The 23,474-nt window shown below is 34.9% G+C and overlaps 1 protein-coding gene and 1 pseudogene across 1 annotated transcript; one reads left to right on the forward strand and one right to left on the reverse strand.

The window, feature by feature from the left end:
- The first annotated feature begins 917 nt into the window (after nucleotides 1–917).
- Nucleotides 918–4,401, forward strand: LOC126951028 (olfactory receptor 2A14-like; annotated as a pseudogene).
- A 5,150-nt stretch (nucleotides 4,402–9,551) lies between these two features.
- LOC126951025 (olfactory receptor 2A2) lies at nucleotides 9,552–10,935 on the reverse strand. Its single transcript, XM_050784908.1, has one exon. The coding sequence runs from the start codon at nucleotides 10,667–10,669 to the stop codon at nucleotides 9,713–9,715; it is 957 nt and encodes a 318-aa protein (XP_050640865.1). The 5' UTR covers nucleotides 10,670–10,935; the 3' UTR covers nucleotides 9,552–9,712.
- Between the last annotated feature and the right edge of the window lie 12,539 nt (nucleotides 10,936–23,474).

Raw genomic sequence — 23,474 nt, forward strand, 5'->3', positions numbered from 1 at the left:
AACAGAATAAAATGAAGTGCACTCGTATAATGATTTTAATATATGCACCAGAAATTACATTAGGAAAATATTAAGAACTGTATTGTATGAAGATATTTGGGAGTCACCATCTTTACCAAGGGATGCATGTTTGCATCACCAATAATTGGACAAATTAACATCACGCCTGTACTCCTGAAATGCAGCTAGGAGGGTACCATTCTTTTTAAATGTGAAAAGTTAGTAATCCAAATGAAAACATGAGGAACATTGTACACTCCCAGTCTGAAGAGCATTCTACTAAATAACTGCTGTATCAAATTCAAAACATCAATGTCTGGAAAGACAAAAAAAAAAAAGCTTGAGTAAGTATTATAGATGCAAGGAACCTAAAGATAGGTGACATTAAATATAATGTGTAATCTTGGATTAGGTTCTGGGTGAGTGGAGGTGGAAGGAGGATATTGTATATTAGAAAAAAAATTCAATATTAAATTTCCTGATTTTAGTAATTGTACTATAGCCAGGTTAGTAAATGTGTTTGTTCATGGTGAAAACACAAAGAACTTAGGGATAAATAGGCATCATGTCTATAATTTAATATCAAGAATTTCAGAAAAATTATAAGTTTACATAGAGAAAAAAGCATAATAAGGCAAAAAAGAAAGACATGTTAACTTTTACTAAGTCTGGGTGAAGGTATATGAAAGTTTTTTGCAAGATCTGTGATACTTTTCTGTGATTTTAAATTTATTTCATAATCAAACATTTAAAACAAAAAGGTAACAAATCTGGGAAAGCAGGAGAAACTACCAAGTGAAGACAAGCATACAACCTTCCTCTGAACTTATTTGGAGATGAATAACTGCAGTTTTCATTGATCCTCCAGTTCTAACCTCTCCATCATTCTTCAGTCCTTGACAGACTGCCATTAAGGAATGGAATGCCACTAATCATGGGTCACAGAATTCATCCTGGTGGGATTCCAGCTCAGTGCAGACATGGAAATGCTCCTCTTTTGGATCTTCTCCCTGTTATGCATCTTCAGCCTGCCGGGGAATGGCATGATCTTGGGACTCATCTGTCTGGACCACAGTCTGCACACCCCCATGTACTTCTTCCTCTAACACCTGGCCATCACAGACATGTCCTATGCTTCCAACAGTGTTCCCAAGATGTTAGTGGATCTTGCGAACCACAAAAGCACCATCTCCTTTGTGCCATACATAATGCAGACATTCTTGTATTTGGCTTTTGCAAACACAGAATGTCTGATTTTGGTGGTGATGTCCTATGATCGCTATGTAGCCATCTCCTGCTCCCTACGTTACAATGTCCTCATGAGCTGAAGATTGTGCACTGTCCTGGCTGTGGCATCCTGGGAACTCAGCTTCCTCCTGGCTCTGGTCCATTCATTTAGTTCTCATTTTGAGGCTGCCCTTCTGTGGGCTCATGAAATCAACCATTTCTTCTGTGAAATCCTGTCTGTCCTCAAGTTGGCCTGTGCTGACACCTGGCTCAACCAGGTGGTCATATTTTCTGCTTCCACGTTCATCCTGGGGGGGCCGCTCTGCCTGGTGCTGATCTCTTACCTGAGCATCCTGGCAGCCATGCTGAGGATCCAGTCTGGGGAGGGCCGCAGAAGGGTCTTCTCCATCTGCTCCTCTCACCTCTGCATGTGGGGCTCTTCTTTGGCAGTGCCATTGTCATGTACATGGCCCCCAAGTCCCGCCATACTGAGGAGCAGCAGAAGGTCCTTTCCCTGTTTCATAGCCTTTTCAATCAGATGCCGAACCCTCTAATCCACAGCTTGAAGAATGCAGAGGTCAAGAGCATCCTGAGGAGGACACTGAGGAAGGAGAGACTGATGTAAGACATCTCAAAGGGCACCAAGAGGAGAGGGTCCTGCTCCCTACAAAATGTGGAAGTTGGCTTTTTTGTCTTCTGCTAGGATAAATGCTACCTTAAAATTAAATATTTATTAACTTAAACATATAAACTGAAATCTTAAACTCTTGAGAGGAAAATAGAAGAGTACCTTCATTAATTAGGTAGAAATATATTTGTAGAAAAGACACAATAATCAATAGAAGTAAAATTTGAATAATTAACATTGAAAATTTTTGAAATTAATCACTGTGCTTATCGAAGTCTCCATTAAGAAACAAGAAATGCATCCACAAAGTGATAAAATTCACTGTCCTGTATCCAGCAAAGAACTACAGACAATATATAAAAAGAACTCCTTCAAATTAATATTAAAAGACAAACAAATTTTATAAAATGGGCAAAGTGCTTGAACAGACACTTCTCAAAAGAAATGCAAGTGGTCAATAAACATATAAAATGCTGCTCTACACCATTAGTCAGCAAGAAAATGTAAATTAGTTACCATCAGGTAGCATTTTATATCCCCTCGACTGTCTAAAATTTTTAATGGATTATTCATTACTGAAATGATTGGAAATCTAACTCCAATAATTGGGAAACAGTTAATACTAGTAAAGTTTGTACCCATTGAATTAACATGTTAGAGCACATTATATATTCTCTGGGTCAACAGTTAGTGACTTTTTCCTGTTAGAGGCCACAGAAAAATATATAAGACTTTGAGGACCATCTTCTTCGTCATAAAAATTCAACTCTGGAAAAGCAGTCATAGACAATGTGTAAATGAATGGGCGTGGTTGTGTTTTAGTAAAATTTTCTTTACAAAAACAATAACTGATCAAAGGGGCCCAGGGACACTAGCCTGCCAATACTTGTTCTAGATCTATGAACTAGTCTAGGTCCAGCTGATTCAAAGTCAGAGACCTTCACTGGTTAGGGTCTCAGGGACCGTACATTATGATTAGATGTGTTTTAAGAACAAGACCCAGTGGTCATTTTGGAGTCATTCTAGAGTGAGGCTTTTCTCCTGATAACTTACAAAATATATGACTTAATGGCTTATGGATTATAAATACTCATGTTTGCTCCAATATAGTTAGATAATAATGTTAACAACCCAATAAAAACAAGCACAGAGACATCTCGTACAGATTAGCTTTTTCACTACTAGACATATCAGGGACTTGGATTTGTAGTTATTTACTTTAAAATTTCACAGGCAATTTACTAGAAGCTGTTTATACCTTTATGTTAAAATCATTCTAGTTTTAATTATACATTCAGAAAGTCACTCTTATCTCATCCTGGATTAAAAGGAAATGTAATTCTTGACCCTCATCTGGTAGCTGATGATAACTTTGCATGGGGAATCACAAGGAAAGATGATAAATAACGAAACCTCAGGACAAGTTGGAGTTCTTACAGTGGATCCACTTTTAGCATGTAAAGAAGGGAATCACATAGACTGATAGGGCAGGAAAATTCTAAAGCTGAGAATTACTCCAATATTCAGAGACCGAGTTATCTTAATTTGTCATCTCAGAACATTTTATATCTATCAAGCTTCTTTTCTTACCCTGAAAGAAATTGTTGTGTAACAGTATGTGTTATACTTTTTTTCCTACCTTTCTTGGTTCTCTTCAGCCAATTTTAAATCAACACACCCATTTCTAGCCTTCATATACCTGAACATAAGTATTCTCTCAGTGACTCCCAGCTCCCTGGTGCATAATATTCCATGGATAAAATGCTCTGCGCCATTTGCTTTCAAATATCCTTTTGCCATCTTCTCACAAAAAGATTTGGGCATTTCTAGCTACCATTTGTCTTAAAACATGTAATAAAGGAAGTACAGTGATGTACTTCATACAGTGATGTACTTTCATAAATATGAAAAAATACCTTCTGATTGTAAACTTCAAGCATATGAAACAATGAATCCCCGATTTCTAAAAGCAAAATGAAACAAAAATAAATCTATTTCATAACTTGCTTGTCAACAGTATTCCAATCTAGTCCAATTTATCAATATTTGCTTTTAATGCAATCTAAACATTTTTCAACTTGGTATGTTATTTTACATAACAAATGGACAAAGCAACATTGTCCATTATTTTAAAAAATCTTCCCTTAGATATGTTATAAAAACATTATATTTGTGTCTTTGACACTTTGGTCTTGAATACACAAGGAATTGAGTTATTTTGCAGGCTTTGAGTATTTTTAGGGAGACTCAATTGTCCCAGCCGCATTTACTACAAAGTTCTTCCTTCTCCAGTGATTGATCATGCCGTGCTGCCTGTAGTTTAGCAAGAACTAAAAAAGGCATAAATCTACTTCCATAATTTATATTCTATTCAGTTTGTTTCTTGGTACATCGTTATATGAATTTTGTAAAATTTTACTTTAATTGTTTTTGCTTTTCAAAAATATAGATTTTCATACCAATTTTGTAACAAGCTACCTTGTTAAAGTTTCACATAATTTTAATAATATGTCAGAAGATTATTTTAGATTTTCTGTATATCTGACAATTGTGTCCTTTGCGTTAATTACAGTTTGTTTCTTCTTTCTCAAATGTGCATGTATTTATTCCTTTTATCTAATTGTACTGGTAGAAATCTTTAGTAAAAAACTGAGAAAAAGGAAAAAAAATGATAATGATGTGTATCCTTACCTTGTTCTTTACATTAAATGGAAAGATGCTAGCATTTCACCATTCAGTAGACTATCTGCTGTGTTTTTTGTTTGTTTGGTGGTTTTTTTTTGTAGGTTATCTTTAAGAAGGCTTACTGCCATATAAGTTATAAAAAGTTTTATCATGACTTGGCATTGAATTTTGTTAAATACTTTTCTAGATCTATGGAGATGGCCATATTATATGCATCCTTTAATTTGTTAGTGTGACAAATTATATTCATTGTTTGTTTTCATGTTAAATATTTCCTGCATTCTGGGGATAAAAACAACTTAATCATAATATACTACTACATATATTTGGCTGAATTTGACTTACTAGTATTTTCTTTTTCCTTCTTAATTTTGATTTCAGTTAATACAAAACATTTTATCTTAAAATTATTTTTTATTTAAATTACAGTTCAACTTCATCACACTCTGAGTAACTTAGAAGCACACAGTACTTAAATGACTTGGATTGTAAAGTTTATGTTTTGTGATACACATGTGGGATAATTACAAATGAGTAATACTAAGCACGGAGAAATGCAAGAGTATTTTATTTCAGTGTATATTATAAGCTGTATAATTAGGTAAAGTTGTTTCCATGACTTGAAAGGTGTCCATAAAACACATTTCTCTCCCCACAGCATCTTATCCTTTGGGCTTTCAGAGTGACTGAGATTTATTCCCCTGTATTAAGGCATCATATTTCCAGAAGTTCTCAATTAAAATAAATTATAAAGGAATGTATCCCAACCAAGTCCCTAATCTTTCCTGAATGATACAGGTTAGGATTTCTTATTTATCTATCTATTTATTTATTATTTTGTCAAGAGGCTTTAACATGATATCTACTCTCTTAAGAAGCTTTTAATTGCACTATGTAGTATGGTCAACCATAGGGCATAATGTTGTACACTAGATCTCTGGAACTTACTCATGTTGCATTACGGAAAATGTATATTCATTCAATAGCAACTTCATGTCTCCCCTTGCCCTCTGTCCCTGGCAACAAGATTCTGTTTTGTTTTTATGAATTTGACTATTTTTAGATAACTCATATAAGTAGAATCATGCAGTACTTGTTCTTCTGTGACTGGATTATTTTATTTAGCATAATGTCCTTCAGTTCATTGATATTGTTGCATGTGTTATGTATCATATGTTATCAAGCTTAGTAGATGAAATGCCTACTATTAAAGAAGAAACGTAATAGTTCAACAATAGATTGATATTTTATATACTGTATGCTCTTGGCATGCTTTTGTATTTAAAAGAGTTTCTCATAACAAAAGTTAAAAACATCTTACTGGTGATTAAATATTGTTATTCCAAAGCAAGACTGAAGATTTTGTTGTCTTTCAACACCTGAAAATATGACCTAATTTCAATATGATAACCAACTTTTATCTAACATCTTTTTTCTTTCTTTCTTTCTTTCTTTCTTTCTTTCTTTCTTTCTTTCTTTCTTTCTTTCTTTCTCTCTCTCTCTCTTTCTTTCTTTTTCTCTTTCTCTCCTTCTCTCTTTCCTAATATGAGTCTTAAGTTTCAAGTAATAAAACTCTTTTCATGTCTTCTACATTTAAATTATATTTAGGGTTTTCCGTATATTACTAAGTATCTATGATTTGTTCCTTCTTTTTATTAAAAAATGATAAAAATAGGCCTGTTTGGTATGTCTCATGTTTGATTAATGCAACTTCTCTCTGAGCTGAGTAGCCCATAGCTGAGATCCAAGTGTTGAATAGGCTTCTCATTTCTTATCACACATCACAGCAAATCCTAAATAAGAGCATTAAAAAATAAGCTAAACTTTTCTCATGGTTTGTATATGGAAAAGCAGTGTTGTGCTATACATATGCCTATAAACAACTATGAATTCATCATAAGACATTGTTTACTTATCATAGTTCTTGACCTTCTATATGACATTCTACACTTCATTTCCATGGTAATCTTACCCAAACTGATGAAAGCCTTGGCAGGCTCTGTCTAAAAGGGTCCTCATGTGGTAAATGTCCTAATATTCATAAATATTCATAAATAACTGACCTTGGCCAACTATATTAATGCCTATCAAAGCTTTTACTATCTGCCCCCCATATTTACTGTTAATATTGCTCTAACTCACTTCATTTACCTGCTTTCTTCTTCTGATCAAGGTGAACCTCGTGATTGTCTATAACTTGTTCAAATTCTAAATGACTCCTCCCCTAGTTTGAGGTACATTCTGTTAGTTAACCCTGACATGTCATTTTTTGTTATCACTCGTATATTTAAAAATAATCAATGTATCCTTTGCATTGTATAAGCCATAAATGTTAAATATGTTTGCAGAAATTACCTCTTTTCCAATATTAATCTGCTAAAATGGTTAACCTGATAGCTTTGAAACAACCATGCCTCCTTGCTAAAAATTTAAACATTTACATCTTTAGTAAAAATTTGACTTTGGGGTAGATCATAGTTTTAGTGCATTATAAAAATATAGAAATTTACCAACTTTGTCAGACACCCTAATAATAATTGAAAAATAAATTATTAACTTGATGGTATTGTACATCCAAAGGAAATCACAGTTTTTAAAACCCTAAATAAAGATAATACTTGTAAAACTGATTTATTAATATACTGCCTTAGCTAACAACTATACAAACAGTATTCATTGTTTATTTTATCACCATTATCATCATAAAGACAGTGGTTCAATCCAGTCTCATGAATCTAGGAGATCTCTTGCCACCATGAAAGATAAATGATGTTGGCTGTAACAAAGCTGTGTGTCAGGATGTTTGGTGTCACCATCTACACACAAGTTGGTTCAAACATTAAAAAGTATTGATGAAAAACATTTCAAGAGCTTCAACAGGTAATTCAATCTTGCCTTCTCAGTAATTAGCATCACCCAAGAGTAAGTGTAAAGTTTGAATAATGCTCAAAACTGTTATTGTCTCCAGGGCAATTTGAATATTTACTCATGGATTTCCTTCATTTTACCAAATCCTAAAGCTTTAATATGTTTTAGGGCTTTTTACATAGTTTAGTATTGATCTAAAGTTTTCCATATCTTATTCCCTTTTACTCCTAAATTATTCCATCAAGGGATACAAGATGTTATACAGACATATAGACCAATGGAAGAGAATAGAAAACCCAGAAATAAAGCTGCACACCTAAAACCACTGATCTTTGACAAAGTCAACAAAAATAAGCAATGGGGAAAGGACTTCCTATTCAACAAATGGTGCTGGGATAACTGGCTAGCCATATGCAGAAGAGTGAAACTAGACCCCCTACTTTCACCATATATAAAAAATAACTCAAGATGGATTAAATACTTAAATGTAAAACCACACCTTTAAAAATCCTAGAAGAAAATCTAGAAAATACCCTTCTTGAATTCAGCATTGACAAAAAAATTGTTGGCAAGGTCCCCAAAAGCCATTGTAAAAAACCAAAATTGACAAATAGGATGCAATTACACTAAAGAGATTGTGCACAGCAAAAGAAACTATCAACAGAATAGACAGACAACCTAAAGAATGAGCGAAAATATTTGCAAACTATGCATCCAACAAAGGTCTAATATTGAGAATCTATAAGAAACAAACAAATCAACAAGCAAAAACAACCCCATTAAAAATGGGCAAAAGACATGAACAAACACTTTTCTAAAGAAAACATACAAGCAGCCAACAAACATGAAAAAATGCCCATCATCACTAATAATCAGATAAATGCAAATCAAAACCACAATGAGATTCCATCTTACATCAGTCAGGATGGCTATTATTAAAAAGTCAAAACATAACAGATGCTGGCAAGGCTGCAGATAAAAGGAAACACTTATACACTACTGGTGAAAATGTAAACTAGTTCAATCATTGCAAAAAGCGATTTGGAGGTTTCTTAAAGAACTAAAAACAGAACTACCATTCAACTCAACAATCCCATTACAGGGTATATGCCCACAGGAAAAGAAATATTTCTACCAAAGAAACACATACATGTGTATGTTCATCACAGCACTAGTCACAATATCAAAGACATGGAATCAACCTAGGCGGCCATCAGAAGTAGATTGGATAAAGAAAATGTGGTACATATATACCATGGAATACTACATAGCCATAAAAAATGAAATTATGTCCTTTGCAGCAATATGTCTGCAAATGGGAGTCATTATCCTAAGCAAATTAATACTGGAACAGAAAACCAAATACCACATATTCTCATTTATAACTGGGAGCTAAACTTTGAGTACATATAGACATAAAGATGGGGAAAGTAGACACTGGGGACTACTAGAGAGCATAAGGAGGGAGGGTGTGTGGACTGCAAAATGATCTGTTGGGTACTATGCCTAGTACCTGGTGGAGGGATCATCTGTACCACAGACCTCATCATCACACAATACACCCATGTAACAAACCTGCACATGTACAACCTGAATCTAAAATAAATGTAGAAATTATTTTTAAAATGTACACAAAACATAAATGTATAGGGCAAGGGATTATCAGTAAATGGCCATTACCCAGCTGCCTTCCTACCCCTCCCAGTCACTATCTACTCCCTTCACCCTAATGATGTCTAATATCCTGGCTTTAACATTATAGTTTAGTTATTGCCCATGTTTGAAATTTACATAAGTGGAATCATACATCTTTTTGTGTCTGGCTTTTAATCGCTCTGTGTTTGTAATATTCATCCATGTTACTAAATGTTGAGGTTCCTTCATTTTCTTTGTTATTTAGTATTCTGCTGCATGAATATACAACAGATTACTCAACTTCTCCCTGTTGATAGATATTTGGATTCTTTTCAGGTTTTAGCTATTATAAAACAACGCTGTTATCTCCTTTAACACCAGAGTTTCATTTTGCCTGTTTCAGGAAATTATATAAAATGTCACTGTGACATAAAAAGTAAATAAATAAAAATAAAAACAAAAAGTTGTCCTAACATTTTTAAAGGAAAAGCTAAATATTCTGATAATTTTGCTCTCCTATCTAGTGAGATGGTTCCTTGATTTTAAAGAACATATATTCCATTGAATATTGCTCTATTTTCAAAGCTTGAATTTAATCAGTCACCATTTTTATATTAAACTTCTTCTACAAAATATATTCAAAATTCTTGCTTCAGCAAATCACATGTTTTAAAGGCAAAGCCCATACACCCTTCCCATGGGCCTCTTCCTCTGCAGTGCTCTGTGGAGGGCGCTCTTCACCTGAGCGTTCCTCAGGCTGTAGATCAGGGGGTTCAGCATTGGGTTAAAGAGGCTATGAAACAGGGACAGCATTTTCTCCTGCTCCTCTCGTTGATTAGAGTCTGGGACCATATAAACCACCATGGCTATGCCAAAGAAGAGTCCAACCACACACAGGTGGGAAGAGCAGGTGGAGAGGGCCTTTATGCGGCCCTCCTTTGTCTGGATCTTCAGGATGGCCCCGAGGATGTGCATGTAGGAGACCAGAATCAAGGAAAGAGGCCCGACTAAGACAAACACACAGGTAGCAAATATGAAGACTTGGTTAACCCAGGTGTCAGCACAGGCCAGCTTGAGGACAGACAGAATTTCACAGAAGAGGTGGTTCACATCCTGGGGCCCACAGAAGGGCAACCTTAGAAGGAGAATTGCATGTACCAAGGACAGAGCAAACCCACATGACCAGGATGTGAGAGCCAGGATCGTGCACACTCTCCAGCTCATGATGACAGTGTACTGGAGAGGGTGACAGATGGCCACATACCTATCATAGGACATCACCACCAAAATCAGGCACTCTGTAGCAGCAAAAGTCAAATACCAAAAAGTCTGCATTATGCATGAAACAAAGGAGATGGTTCTTTTCTTGTTCATCAGATTTGCCAACATCTTGGGAACATTGTTGGAAGCATAGGACATGTCAATGACGGCCAGGTGTGAGAGGAAGAAGTACATGGGGGTGTGAAGCTTATGGTCCAGGCAGATAATCCCAAAGATGATCCCATTCCCCAGCAGGGTGAGTGTATAGAAGACAGAGAAAAGTCCACAGAGGAGAATCTCCAGTGCTGAACCAACCTGGAATCCCAGCAGGGTGATATCTGTGATCCATGTCTGGTTGCCTTCCATGCTCTTGTGGCAGAGAAAGACAAACCCTCATCTAGGACAGAAAGGTCAGAGCTGTGGGCCAAAGATGCACAATATTTGCTGAGTGTTTCAGAGGGGGAATTAAGAAATATATTATTTTGAATGAGTTCTTTGTTGAATTTGTTTTCAAATATGTTACTGGAACCACTCAATTATGCTCATTAAATTTAAAAAATCCTCCGGTACCAATAGAGTAATAGGAAAAAATATTTAGCTAAAATGCTTATTATATATAAAAAACAGATTAACATAAGGTGTAATATAATATATCTTGTATTATTGCATACACATACTTGCATGCAAACACGTGTCATTTTGGAGAATTCAGGTACTCTGCTTCTTTTATAGGGTGGAATCCTTAGTTATTAACATAGTGAAATGAGAGATGACACTGACAAAATGCTGCAGTACAAAGTGGTTTTGTATCCTGGGCATGCTTGTATTTTTCTATCCAATATGAAGTGATTAGGGCACTCTGTTCTTTATATTCTCGCTTAGCAATCCATTTACCTTCTCACATGAATTCTACTTTCATATTTGAGATTTAAAATCTTTTGTAAACAGCTTTTCATCTTTTGTAGTTTCTTTAAAACTTCCTACAACCCTCATTTTTTCAGCCACTGGCCAAGACTCCCTGGAAGCACCTCTGGCACCTACTTTCCATCTCTAGGGTTTGTAGTTCTATTTCAAGAATTTTATTTAATTCTTCATCAGCACTTAATGCTAAAATTTAGTCATATGTGAAAGAATTAAAATGGAAGAAAATAGCTTCAAGTCTGTAAATCAAAATAGTAAATATATAATATACAAAAATAAAAGGAAATACATTAATATATAATAATATATAAAAGCAGTACAATATCCTTTTTGTTACAATTTATTGAATTTTTTTTCTTGCCAGAAATTTTTGGTTTCTATTTCTCTTATGTTTGGTAGCATTGAGATAAATATTCTTACAAACTTATGTTTGGCTTATATTGATGAATTTTAATTGAGAATGTATTCTAAAAGTGAATTTGCAGGTGCTAAATATATTGATATTTCAAAGCTTTTGATATCTATTTCCAGCTTTGCTTCAGAAAATTTACCAATATAAATTCTAGTAATTTATACCTATATAAATTCTATTAGTGTATACCAATATCATGTATCACTGATGTGTACCTCAGAATCATGCCTCTTCCCCACATGGTCATCACTACTAAGTATTTTTATTTTCAACCTTTGCTAGTTTGATAAGAGAACAATAGTGTCCAGTTTCAATTGGTACTTCATCCATCCTTTAACAAATGATCCTGGAGTGCATGATCTGTAAATAAGATAATTACTGACTGTGAAAAGAACAACAAAAAATAATCTGGATAAAATAATCGAAAGTTGCTTGGTTTGAGGAAGGCTCCTTTAGATGAGATGATCAGGAAAGGTCCCCCTCAAGAAGAGTGAGGTGAAAGGAACCTAAACAATGAAGGCCACAACCCCGCCCAGAGCTAAAGGAGGACCATTCTCTTCACAGGGAACAGTAAGGGAACAGTAAAGGCAAAGTCTCTAAACAAGAAGCACTTGGTGACTTCTGCAAAGAGAAAGAAAGAAACACAATGTACCTGAAGCATAGTGAGCAAAAGGTTGTACTTATTCTTTGTAATCTTATTTATATTTAAAAACAATTTTGAATAATGATTTGATAGCACAATAGGGTGACTATAGTCAATAATAACATAATTGTACATTTTGAGATAACTTAAAGAGTATAATTGTATTTGTATTATTTGTGACTCAAAGGATAAATGCTTGAGGAGATGGACACCCCATTCTCCATGATGTGCTTATTTCAGATTGCATGCTTGTATCAAAACGTCTCATATACTCCATAAATATATATGCCTACTATATACCCACAAACATTTTTTAAAAATTAAAAAATTAAAAAAATTGGAATTAACTTAAAATTTTATCAGTTGGGGATAGATTATTTTCATTTGGCTGTTATTACAACACAGAATACCATGCAGCCATGAAAAAGGACAATTTTGATCTTTAGATCATCACATGAAGTTAATGTATATGTGTATTATATGACCTGATTTATATTTTAGAATATAAATATATTTATGTCTTTTGTATCCATTCATATATATGCAGGAAAATTCTTTAAATTAAGCATGAAATTGTTTATACTGATGACCTCTACAAACTAGGAATACTCAGCAACTTACCTTTGTATAAATTGTTTGCACATCTGTTTGTTTTTTAATAAACTTTATGCTTTACAGGAAACAAAACAGGACATTTCTTATTTGGAAAAACTTCACAATGAAATATAGAATTAAAGTTTACTCTATTTCTGCTCATCTTCTCACTAAATTTTTTTGTTTGTTTGTTTTTGTTTTTGTTTGAGACGAAATCTTGCTCTGTCGCCCAGGCTGGAGAGCAGTGGCACGATCTCAGCTCACTGCAACCTCCGCCTCCTGGGCTCAAGCAATTCTGCCTCAGCCTCCAGAGTAGCTGGGACTACAGGCGTGCGCCACCACATCCAACTCATTTTTGTATTTTTAGTAGAGACAGGGTTTCACCATATTGTCCAGGCTGGTCTTGAACTAATGACCTCAAGTGATCTGCCCACTTTGGCCTCCCAAAGTGCTGGGATTACAGGCGTGAGCCACCACATCTGGTCTTCTTACCAAGTTTTAACAGGAATATCTAATCTTAGAAGACTTTCTTAGAGCTTCAAGTGGGAGAAATGTCACTAAATTATGAGAAAGTATTAACCCCTAACAAGTAAATAGATATTGAAAAACTTCAGTATCATTTCTCCTATGGAAGCATATATTTTTTCCCTGAGTTGTCCTGATAGAGAAACAATCAACATTGTCTATTGACTAAAAGTAGAAGTGGATCTTAAATCAGGTTGAAAATTATTGCCAAGTCCACCAAATTGTGAACGAGGGCAGAAACAAAGCCAAGTTATGAATCTGCACAGGTCAAAGAAAATGAAGTTCATCATACAGAGAACTACATTTCAATGCCTTTAAATTTTCTCATTTATAAAGTAACTTCTGGGAATTTCCAGTTAAAACTTGAAAGAAAGAAACAGGGAGCTGAAAAGACTAAATTTCTTTCCAAAGATAGTCTTCCGATGAGACATAGGAGACCTTCCAGAGGTGAAGTGGGATCACAACTTACAGAGGGAGGGCAGCCTGAGACAGATTCCTGGGTGTGGGATGTGAGAGAGTGGCTCTCAGCTGTGCTGTGTGCATCTCTGTGTTTCTGCACCCAGTTCAGGGACCCAGGGTAGCAAGCACTTGGATGCCTCAGCAATTACAAATGCATCATGAGCTTCCTTTTGCCAAATGGTTAGGATTTTGACTAATCAAAGTTTTATAAGTAAAATTATCTGTATTTATAGAATTTTACATGTGATTTTTTTTTGTATGACATTTCTGAAAGAAAGCAGTAGCCAAAATAAACGATTTCTGAAGGAATGGAATAAATAAAGGAGCAAATAGAACTGTTAGTCTAATTTCATTAGATGTGAACTGCATCCAAACCAAATGTAACATGAGATGTCAAATGTACATTTTAAGAGTTTGCTAGCAAGGGTTATAGGGTGACGACAACTCTATAACGGTGATTCTTTGCACAAACTAATGTTGTATCAGCTCATTTGTGAAGCCAAGGATGATAGAAAAGTATACTGCAAGCTGAACACATTTTTCATTATTGGCATGGTTTTGCATTTCGGATTTTATAGTTTCAGAAGTCAGATTATTTTTTCTCTGAGAAAAAGCCTGAGCAGATACAATAAAGACACAGATGCCTGAAATGAAGTTTTCTTTGAGAGTCTACTCCAGCTACGCATCAAAGAAAGATTTTCAGTGCACAGAATGAGGAAAAAGCCTTCATGGATACAGTTCTCTGTTCTTCCATAGCATGACAAAATTAGCAGTAATTTAAAAAAATGTGGTCTCTGAAGAAGAATGAGATAAGCATTCTTAGCAGTGCTCTTTAGACCATCACTCTGACCTTGATTCTGAATGGTGAACATTACAAAGTTGAGTCCTTTATTCTGAACCTCACTATTTTCATCTGTAAAATGATGACAACAGATATCTAAAGGGCTGATGTGAAGAATGAGTACCACTAGGATGCCTGTTAATGGTTTAATAAATGTTAGCTGTTATTTACAGCATTACGGAGACCACAAAATTGAGGCAAGAATCTAAATCATTGGAATTAAAAATCTGACGCAATCATTACAGTTTTGCAAACTCTTTCACATTTATTTTGCATTCATTTTTGGTTATTTCTGAATTTAAATAAAAACACATTTTGTTTTCATTGCCATTGTTTTTCTATTTTGAGTCATAAAATTAAGTTTAAAAAGAAAACTTGAAGAGATGAAAAGAATCATTTAATGTAACCTCATTCCTATATTAAAAAAGAAAATACAGGTTTTCAAAACTCAAAGTGCTATTCTGCCATGCCTATGACAGAGAGAGAGAGAGAGAGAATCTTATGGAAGAAAAGGGGACATATTTAACACCAATCAAAAATAAATGTTTTTACTGATATTTTAGTCAGAATGGAAGCCATGGCTATCAAAGATGGGGTTCTGGGACAGCACAGATTTTTCAAATATTTCCAATCACTCATAAATTACTTACCATCTCAGTAGTTACTTTTGATACTCAATTTGATCCTAATGAATAGCATAATTTAGAAAAAAAAAAAACAAGCAAAGATTCTAGATAGAGCCCTATTGCCTGGGTTCAGATCCTGGCTTTGCTACACACTAAATTTATGACTTTTCTGTGCCTTGCTGTGCCTCAGTTACCCCATCTGCAAAATGGGGTGGGTAACAAACCCTACCTTATAGGATGGTTGTGAGGATTAAATGAGTTATCTATCATAAGGCACTTAATAAGTGCATAAAAACCTTTATTGATGATTTGAAACAATCATTGGAAGGTGACTTCTGGATCCAATAATAACAAGGAAACGCGTTATATGTTTAACAGTTCCTCTGCTAAAAAAGGAAACAAGAAGGAGAATCTTTTCCCCACAGGCATTGGGTTGCCCTATGAGAGAATGGCATCTCTCTCTTGAACAACTGAGCAGTGGGTTCTAGTTAGCCAGACCATGGTTCAAGAATCAGAAGGGCAGACAGTTAGCAATGGCAGAAGGAAGATCAATCAATTTCAGGACAAGTGAACTACTTAGTAACTTCGATTTAGTGTTTTCTTATTTGTAAGAAGAGGCACCTGGGCCATGTAGTCGCTGGAGTTCTTTTTAGCACTTTAGCCAGATAATATCCTACATGGATAGTATCTCTTCCTCTTCTCTGGGGGAGTCATGACAAAGCCAGGCACTGGCACGTGAGGATGAGGGACCAGGAGGGTGAGAGGAACCAGGACCACCCCATGGTTGTGAGGACCAGTAGTGGTCCCCAGAGCTCCTCTCAGGACCCCAGTTACAAACATAGGCTTACGGCCAGAAGGAAACTACATGAAGGGGGTGTTTTGTCAAAAATACCTTAAGCTGGTAATGTCATTCACTTCTGGTTCCCTTTTCCCATCTGCAAACTTCCTCTCAACGAATCAGTTTTACTTACAGTGGCATAATCTGTAGTCTTTTCTTTAAACATAGCCTTGGGCTTAGAAGAAACCTCAATGACAGGAGGGAAGAATAAAGAGACTGAGATTGATTCTCGTCTCTAAAGGGGCCTCCTTGGGAGGTGAAACCCAGCAACAGAGCTCTCCTGAACTTTATGATAGACTTAGTTTGTGCAAGCCAGGGCTTATTCTATTATCATTTGTCTACAACTAACTCCCCAGACAAAAATAATGATTCCGTGAGCAGAACCATGTGAGATTACATCCACTCATATTCTCCCTAGAGGAAACTATAGAATGTATTGCTTTTCTGTTAGCAAGTAAACCAATCAAAGCATCTCACATGTTTATTCATTTTGTTCCTTCTGTATTCTCATGGGATTTATTTTAGTGTGTTTACTTGAAATTGGATGGGGACAGGATTTCTGTTCATGAGATAAGATCTTGGAGAGAAAACAAAATATTCAAGATAATATATCAATTAAATTCTCTTAAAACTTACTTATTTTATCGGTCTTAAAATTGCTCCACTTTCCAATTCCTGCTGTTTGACTATAGAGGAGAGACTGTGACTTCTTGATAATCATTCCACATTTCTCACTTACAAATATTTTTGACTTTGCAGTTCAGGTATACCTCATCTTCTTCCTTAAATTTCTTCAATGTGCCTTTTATCTCAAACATCTCTAAATTTCTTAGCCACATTTTGATTTCCTCATCTTAAGTTAGGGTCTACAGATAAAATGAGCATGCTTCTCTCTCTCTCTCATTTTCTTTGAGTGATGATTGCAAAATCCTTCCAGTTCTTTCTTACTACGTGTCTGTTTTTAATCTAGTTCTCTATAGAGTCTTAGTTTTTGAACTATGGTGGAAGAAGCACTTCACAATAATAGTATTTAATCTATTGTGGAGAACGCTAAAATATATCTATTCAAGAGGAGGCTAATGGGGTTATTTTTCTTTTAAAATGATCTGTGTGGCCAGTAGAGCTTCCCTCCACTTATCTCCTTATTCTCCAGTGCACACACTCTATTTCATTCAAGTGCTATCCTACAGCAGCTTCCCTTCTTGAAATTCCTATTCCTTGTTTCAAGTCAGTTTAATCTTGTTTTACCCACTTGAATTCATATATAACACCAACCCTTCAAAGCCCTCATGGAGCCCTCTTCAACTATTTCAGCCCAGATCAGTCTCCCTTCTGCGATAGACCAAAGAAGCACTTCTTATAAGAATGCTTCAAGATAGTGTTTAAGTAATATTTTACTTTTAGTATTTTTTATTGTTCATTTTTCACATGAGGTTATTACAGAAAAATAAATTTGACTAACCAACACCTGGATAGAGCTAAGAATAATATTTTGGTGCATATTTGTTCAGACTGGCATGAGTAGCACAATTTTATTCCTTTTGTTGAGTACAATATAATGACATTTAACACAGGCTACTATAGATACAAACACATATCATAATTTGCCTGTTTTTGCTTCTAATCTTTGAAACGGTGAGAGCAAAACATTTTTCATGGAAAGTCTTAGACTTCTTGTGAGTGTTACATTTACACTGATTAACATTTTATATTTTAGCAATAGTAAATATTGTAAAGTATACATGGCTCCATCAGTGGTGATGGACTTTTATTAAGTGAGAGTCAATTTTGAAGTAGGTATTTGTGGATTATATCAATTACCATACCTACAACTGGCCTAAGCATATTTTAACATTTGCCATCTCTGAGAGAGAAATATCTCCTTTGCGGGGCTTGAGTTTTTACTGTTTTTGTTTCTTTTTTAAAAATTCTACTTCCTTCATAGGATTTCAGTGGGTTATTGGAGAAGATAAAATAATATAAACAATGGTAAGGGATTTGAAATGTTAAGGGCTGTTTTCACCATCACTTCTGTGATTGCATCTCACCTTAACCTTACAAAGCTATTGTGGGAGGTGCTCCATCAAAACAAAGGAGTAAACCAAAAAAGAGGTTGGCATGATTAATGAACTAGAGTGTCCACCTGAAGATAAAGGCAGATGGAATTGTTGGGATGGAACCAGTCCAGACAGAAAGAGAATAGCAGACTATTAAGGAAAGTCTTCAATACAAAGTTGGAATGGATGTATCATATGAGGCGGTGGAAGAGGTAGGCAGTCTTAGCAACTGGCACAAAGAATCCATGCAGAGGAGAGAAGTCATTAACATGACTTTTGTTACTTGCAGCTGATGTATTCTAATGAATACATACTTCCTTCCTAGAAAATCAGGTGAGAGAAAATACTGTCAAAGAGAGTTTTCTAACTTGCTGCCACTCTCGATATACTGTGGATGAATAGGCTTGAAGGGAGATGTTGCCTTTCTCTCTTACAGCCACAGACTTCTCCAGCAATTTCGTCTCCGTGTTTGGGCTTATTAACGGGACAACAGTATTGCATTGCACTTTGTTCAACAGTTGGAAAGTTGGTGCTGGCCCCCAGTGTCTACCTTAATCAAGTGTTCATCATATACCAGTAATGTATCAGGCACAGTTCAGGTTATAGGCATGAGGGATACAACTGATCAAAAGAGAAAACTGTGTGCATTCCCTTTGCTCCATGCTGGTGGTAAACAGGAAATCTGTACTCATGTTCCCTGTTTCTTAAAAGTCTTAATACTTCTTTGTCATCCTGTTTCCCTGCATACTTTAAGGGAAAAAAAAAATTGCCCTCTTTTTGGTAGGAAGGACTTAAGCTCAACATGTACAAAATAAAGACATTTTTAAAAAGTTCAATGAAAAAAAAATAAAATTATTTTAGGTCACAGCACCCAGAAATAATTATGATAGCTCAATATCCTCAAAATTTCTTCATTAACATATACAGATGCAAAGACAGTAGGACAGATAAATAATTTAGGAAAAATGAGATCCCACAATATTTTAGGAAAGCATTTTGACTTTAATTTTTTGTGTGAAAAGAACATTTGCCCAATATGAAAATAAGTTAGGCAATACAGGAAAATACAATCATATCCCTTACATATTTGGTTAATTGAATTGCAGATATTTTTGTGATCTTAAAGAAACATATGGCTAGAAGGATAAACTGACAATCTTAGATATTTTTATAGAACTGTTTTCATACTCCTCACGCTGTTTTGAAGTGTGTGTGTGTGTGTGTGTGTGTATATATATATTTAATATAGCAGAAGGAAGAGCATCTACTCTGTAACTAAAATCCTTATTCTAATTCAGAATCTTTTTTTTAAGCAGTATCAGATTAGGTTCTTAAAGGAGTCCCTTTGACGTAAGAATAATTTTTTATTATATTTACAGATTATAGCCATTATAGTTTTAAATATTGTGCCTTATGTTCACAGAGTATCATTTGGGTCCCAAAAATTGATGGATGAGAAAATTTGCACACTTCAAAGGCCTACTTCTTTTCAAGATTTAAGGAGGTTAGCTTCAGAATTTAAACCATTTGGCCGATAAGCCAGTTGTGTGCTCGATGGTCATTGCCCACTTCCTTGCTGACCCTATACTGATTCTCAAGCAGTGCAGATATCAGAGAACATGGTCCTTGCTATGAGCTAGGGGAGATTAAACCATGACTGATCTAAGCCAAGCATTCAATCTCCTCTTCTTTGTTAGTAAGTGGATTAAGGACTTCCATTTGACTCAATCTTGGCCAAAGCAATACAAACAATCAATCTGCTGAGAGGAAGTCTTTCTGGAAAAGATTTTTCTTCTTGATAAAAAGGGGAAAGACAAAAAAGAGTTTTCTCTTGTTTCTTTATTGGTTTTAGACATTGTTATGTCAGAAAATTTTCTCACTACAACAAAATCTGAAAATGACTCATATACTGTATTGCCAAAAAACTTCTATTCCGCTTTCATTTTTAAATTTAAGGTGATTTCAGAATTAAAAATTCTATTTTTATTCTACTCTTATCTTAATTTTTGTAAGATGACACACATTATGATGACTCTTGCTGTTCTTTTTACCTGAATGACTTATCTTTTTTCCCCTACTAATTTTAGTTTTTCAAGCCTAGTGTCTATATTACCTTTATGATAAGGTCTCTTTTACTTACATTTTGACAAATTTTTTTTTGTTTATTTACCCATAGAGTTAAGTTTGTAAAACTACCACCCCTGCATATCTCACATGGTAATTAATGATCACTAGATCTCATGGTTGAAGGGAATATTAATTCCCTTTAGTGACAGTGGTTCAATATCATAATAATTATTCCCAATAGAGTATTCACAGTTGAGAATTCCATAGGAGACAATAATGTGTCCTTCATAAAAAAAAAGAGGGAGGAAGGAAGGAAGGAAATAAAGAAAATAAAGAGAGAAGAAAGAAAGAAGAAAGAGAAAGAAAGAGAAAGAAAGAGAAAAGAGAGAAAAAGAGAGAAAAAGAGAGAAAAAGAAAGAAAAAAAGAAAGAAAGAAAGAAAGAAAGAAAGAAAGAAAGAAAAAGAAAGAAAGAAAGAAAGAAAGAAAGAGAAAGAAAGAGAAAGGAAGGAAGGAAGGGGAGAGAGAGAAGGAAGGAAAGAAAGAAAAAGAAAGAAAGAAAGAGAAAGAAGGAAAAGAGAGAGAGAGAAAAAAAGTCCTCCTTCAACAATCCTGGTAACTTTCCTTCCTGGTGGTAGAAGGGAGATATGTTTATCTTTTGTCTTGAATCATTGGGTCATTGGTGTAAGCTACACTTGTACATAGAGTTAGTATTGTATTGAGAATATGGGCTCTCTCTGTCTCTCTGTCATGTGTAGACACAGTGGGAAGACACCCTCTGAAAGCCTGAAGAAAGTCCTCACTAGAGCTCGACAATGTTTGGCACCTGATCTTGGACATAAACTTCTATTCTTTGACAACAAGACAATACAAGCTCTGGAGCCAGAGAACCTATTTTCCATTGATTATGCTAACTCAATGACTCAGGGTAAGTTACTCAACCTCTGTGTTCTTCGATCTTCTCATGTGCAAAATAGAAATTATTAATAAATAGAACACAAAAGTGCATCTCTCTCCCCCTAACTTGCTTGCTCCTTGGTTTCAGGAAGAATGTGGATGGGCTTACACTTTCCTGGGGATACCTACTGTTCATCTGTCAACAGATAATTATTGAGAATCTTCTCTGTACCTAGTTCTGCTCTAGATACTAGAGACACATCTATGATAAGACAAAATTGATGTGTACAGTGATCTTGTATATTACTGATTGTAAACTGACAAAACACATATGAAAAAAATATATAAAAAGAAAAACTTCAAGTACTTAATAATGCCATAAAAAGATAGACTGAAGAGATATGATTGAAAGTCACCTAGTCAAGACAATGCATGAGACTCTGAAATATGCTGGTCTTTGGGGAGGTACTGCTTGAGAGCCGATAAATTAGAAAGCCTTCCAGGAGAAGATTTTGTGGCTTGTCTTTTCACTTTTTATGCCCTGTTTTGATTAACATAAATTCTTAATTTCAACCCAGTCACATATACCAATATTTTTATTTAACGCAACTTAAAGATTTTATAATATCAAATATTATTTCACAATAGCAATGTTATGTATTGTTTAAAAAAATCCTTCTCTTGTATCTCTTCTAGAAGCTTTAGAGTTCTGCCTTTGACACTTAAATCTTGAACACACTGGAAGTTGAATTTTCTGCATGATTTGAATATCTTTATAAAGACTTGGTTATCCCAACACCATTTACTTCAAAACTTTTTCATTCCCCAGTGATATGCCATGCAACACCTCTAATATAGCAAGTTCTAATAAAAGCAAATACATGCTAATTTGCTTTCTATACTGTTTGGTTTGTTTATATTGGTCTATCTGTGTATAAATATCACACTGTTCTACTTATTAGCACTACATAGTGTTTTTTGATATCTGGAGGATCAAATCCTCCCACATTGTACCCTTTCTCTTTTAATCGGGTTTGAGCTAGCCTTGGTCCCCTGAATTTTAAGATTAGTTGGTTGGGTTCTGCACACATCCACACACCCTGCTGGGATACTGATTGGGATTGTATAAGGAGATTGAATCTTTGTAATACTATGTTTTTCAGTCCAAGAACTTGGCATACCACACATTGTATATCTATTTATTTACCATAGTCTCTCAATAAATTTTTAATTGTCTCTTTAGAGTTTTTGTATACTCTTTGTTATAATTATTCCTAAGCATTTCAGAATTAAATCCTGTTGTAGTGTGGTAGCATTTTTTCAAGTTTCATTTTAATTGTTTGTTATTGCTTTAAAAATATAATAGATTTTCATATTGATTTTGTATCAAGTGACTTTAAAATTTATTGTAATTCTTTTGAATTTCCTACATAGACAGCAATGTCATTTGTATGTAATTACAATTTGCTTCTTTCTCACATGTGTGTGTGTGCGTGTGTGTGCATGCATGGGTGTATTTGCTCTTTTTGTCTAACTGTACTGCTTGGGATCTCTAGCAAAAAGTTAAATCAAGAAAAACCAGTGATTTCTTTTTGTGTCTGATTCTTTATCTGAAAAGGACAGATGCTAACATTTCACCATTAACCATGACGTCTGCTTTGTTTTTATTTTTGTTTTGTTTTTTGGTAGATTCTGTTTAAAAAGTCTTACTGCTATATTAGCTTATAAAGAATTGATCCTAAATCTTGTCAAACACTTTCTTGGATCTACTGAGATGTTCATATGAAATGTATCCTTTAATTTATTAACGTGGCAAGTTATTTTTGTTGTTTGTTTTAATGCTAAATTGTTGCTGCATTTTTAGGGTATACATAGTTTCATTATAATACATCCTTAGTTCATTCTGCTGGACTTATTTTATTAATATTTTCCTTAAGAGGTTTGCATCTATATTCACAAGTAGGATTAGATTGTGATTTTCTGTTTCATAAGTTTATCTCAGGTTTGGTATCAATGACTTAAATAGTAAAAGTAATTAGTTTCTCTTTCTCTTTTCTTTTCTTTTTTCTTTCTTTTTTTTTTTTTTTTTTTTTTTTGAGATGGAGTCTTGCTCTGTCGCCCAGGCTGGAGTGCAGTGGTACAATCTCAGCTCTCTGCAACCTCCACTTCCCGGGTTCAAGCGATTCTCCTGCCTCAGCCTCCCAAATAGAGCTGGGATTACAGGCGCCCACCAGCATGCCTGGCTAATTTTTGTATTTTTAATGAGATGGTGTTTCACCATGTTGGCTAGGCT

This window comes from Macaca thibetana, chromosome 3 (assembly GCF_024542745.1).
Source record: "Macaca thibetana thibetana isolate TM-01 chromosome 3, ASM2454274v1, whole genome shotgun sequence".
Taxonomy (NCBI): domain Eukaryota; kingdom Metazoa; phylum Chordata; class Mammalia; order Primates; family Cercopithecidae; genus Macaca; species Macaca thibetana.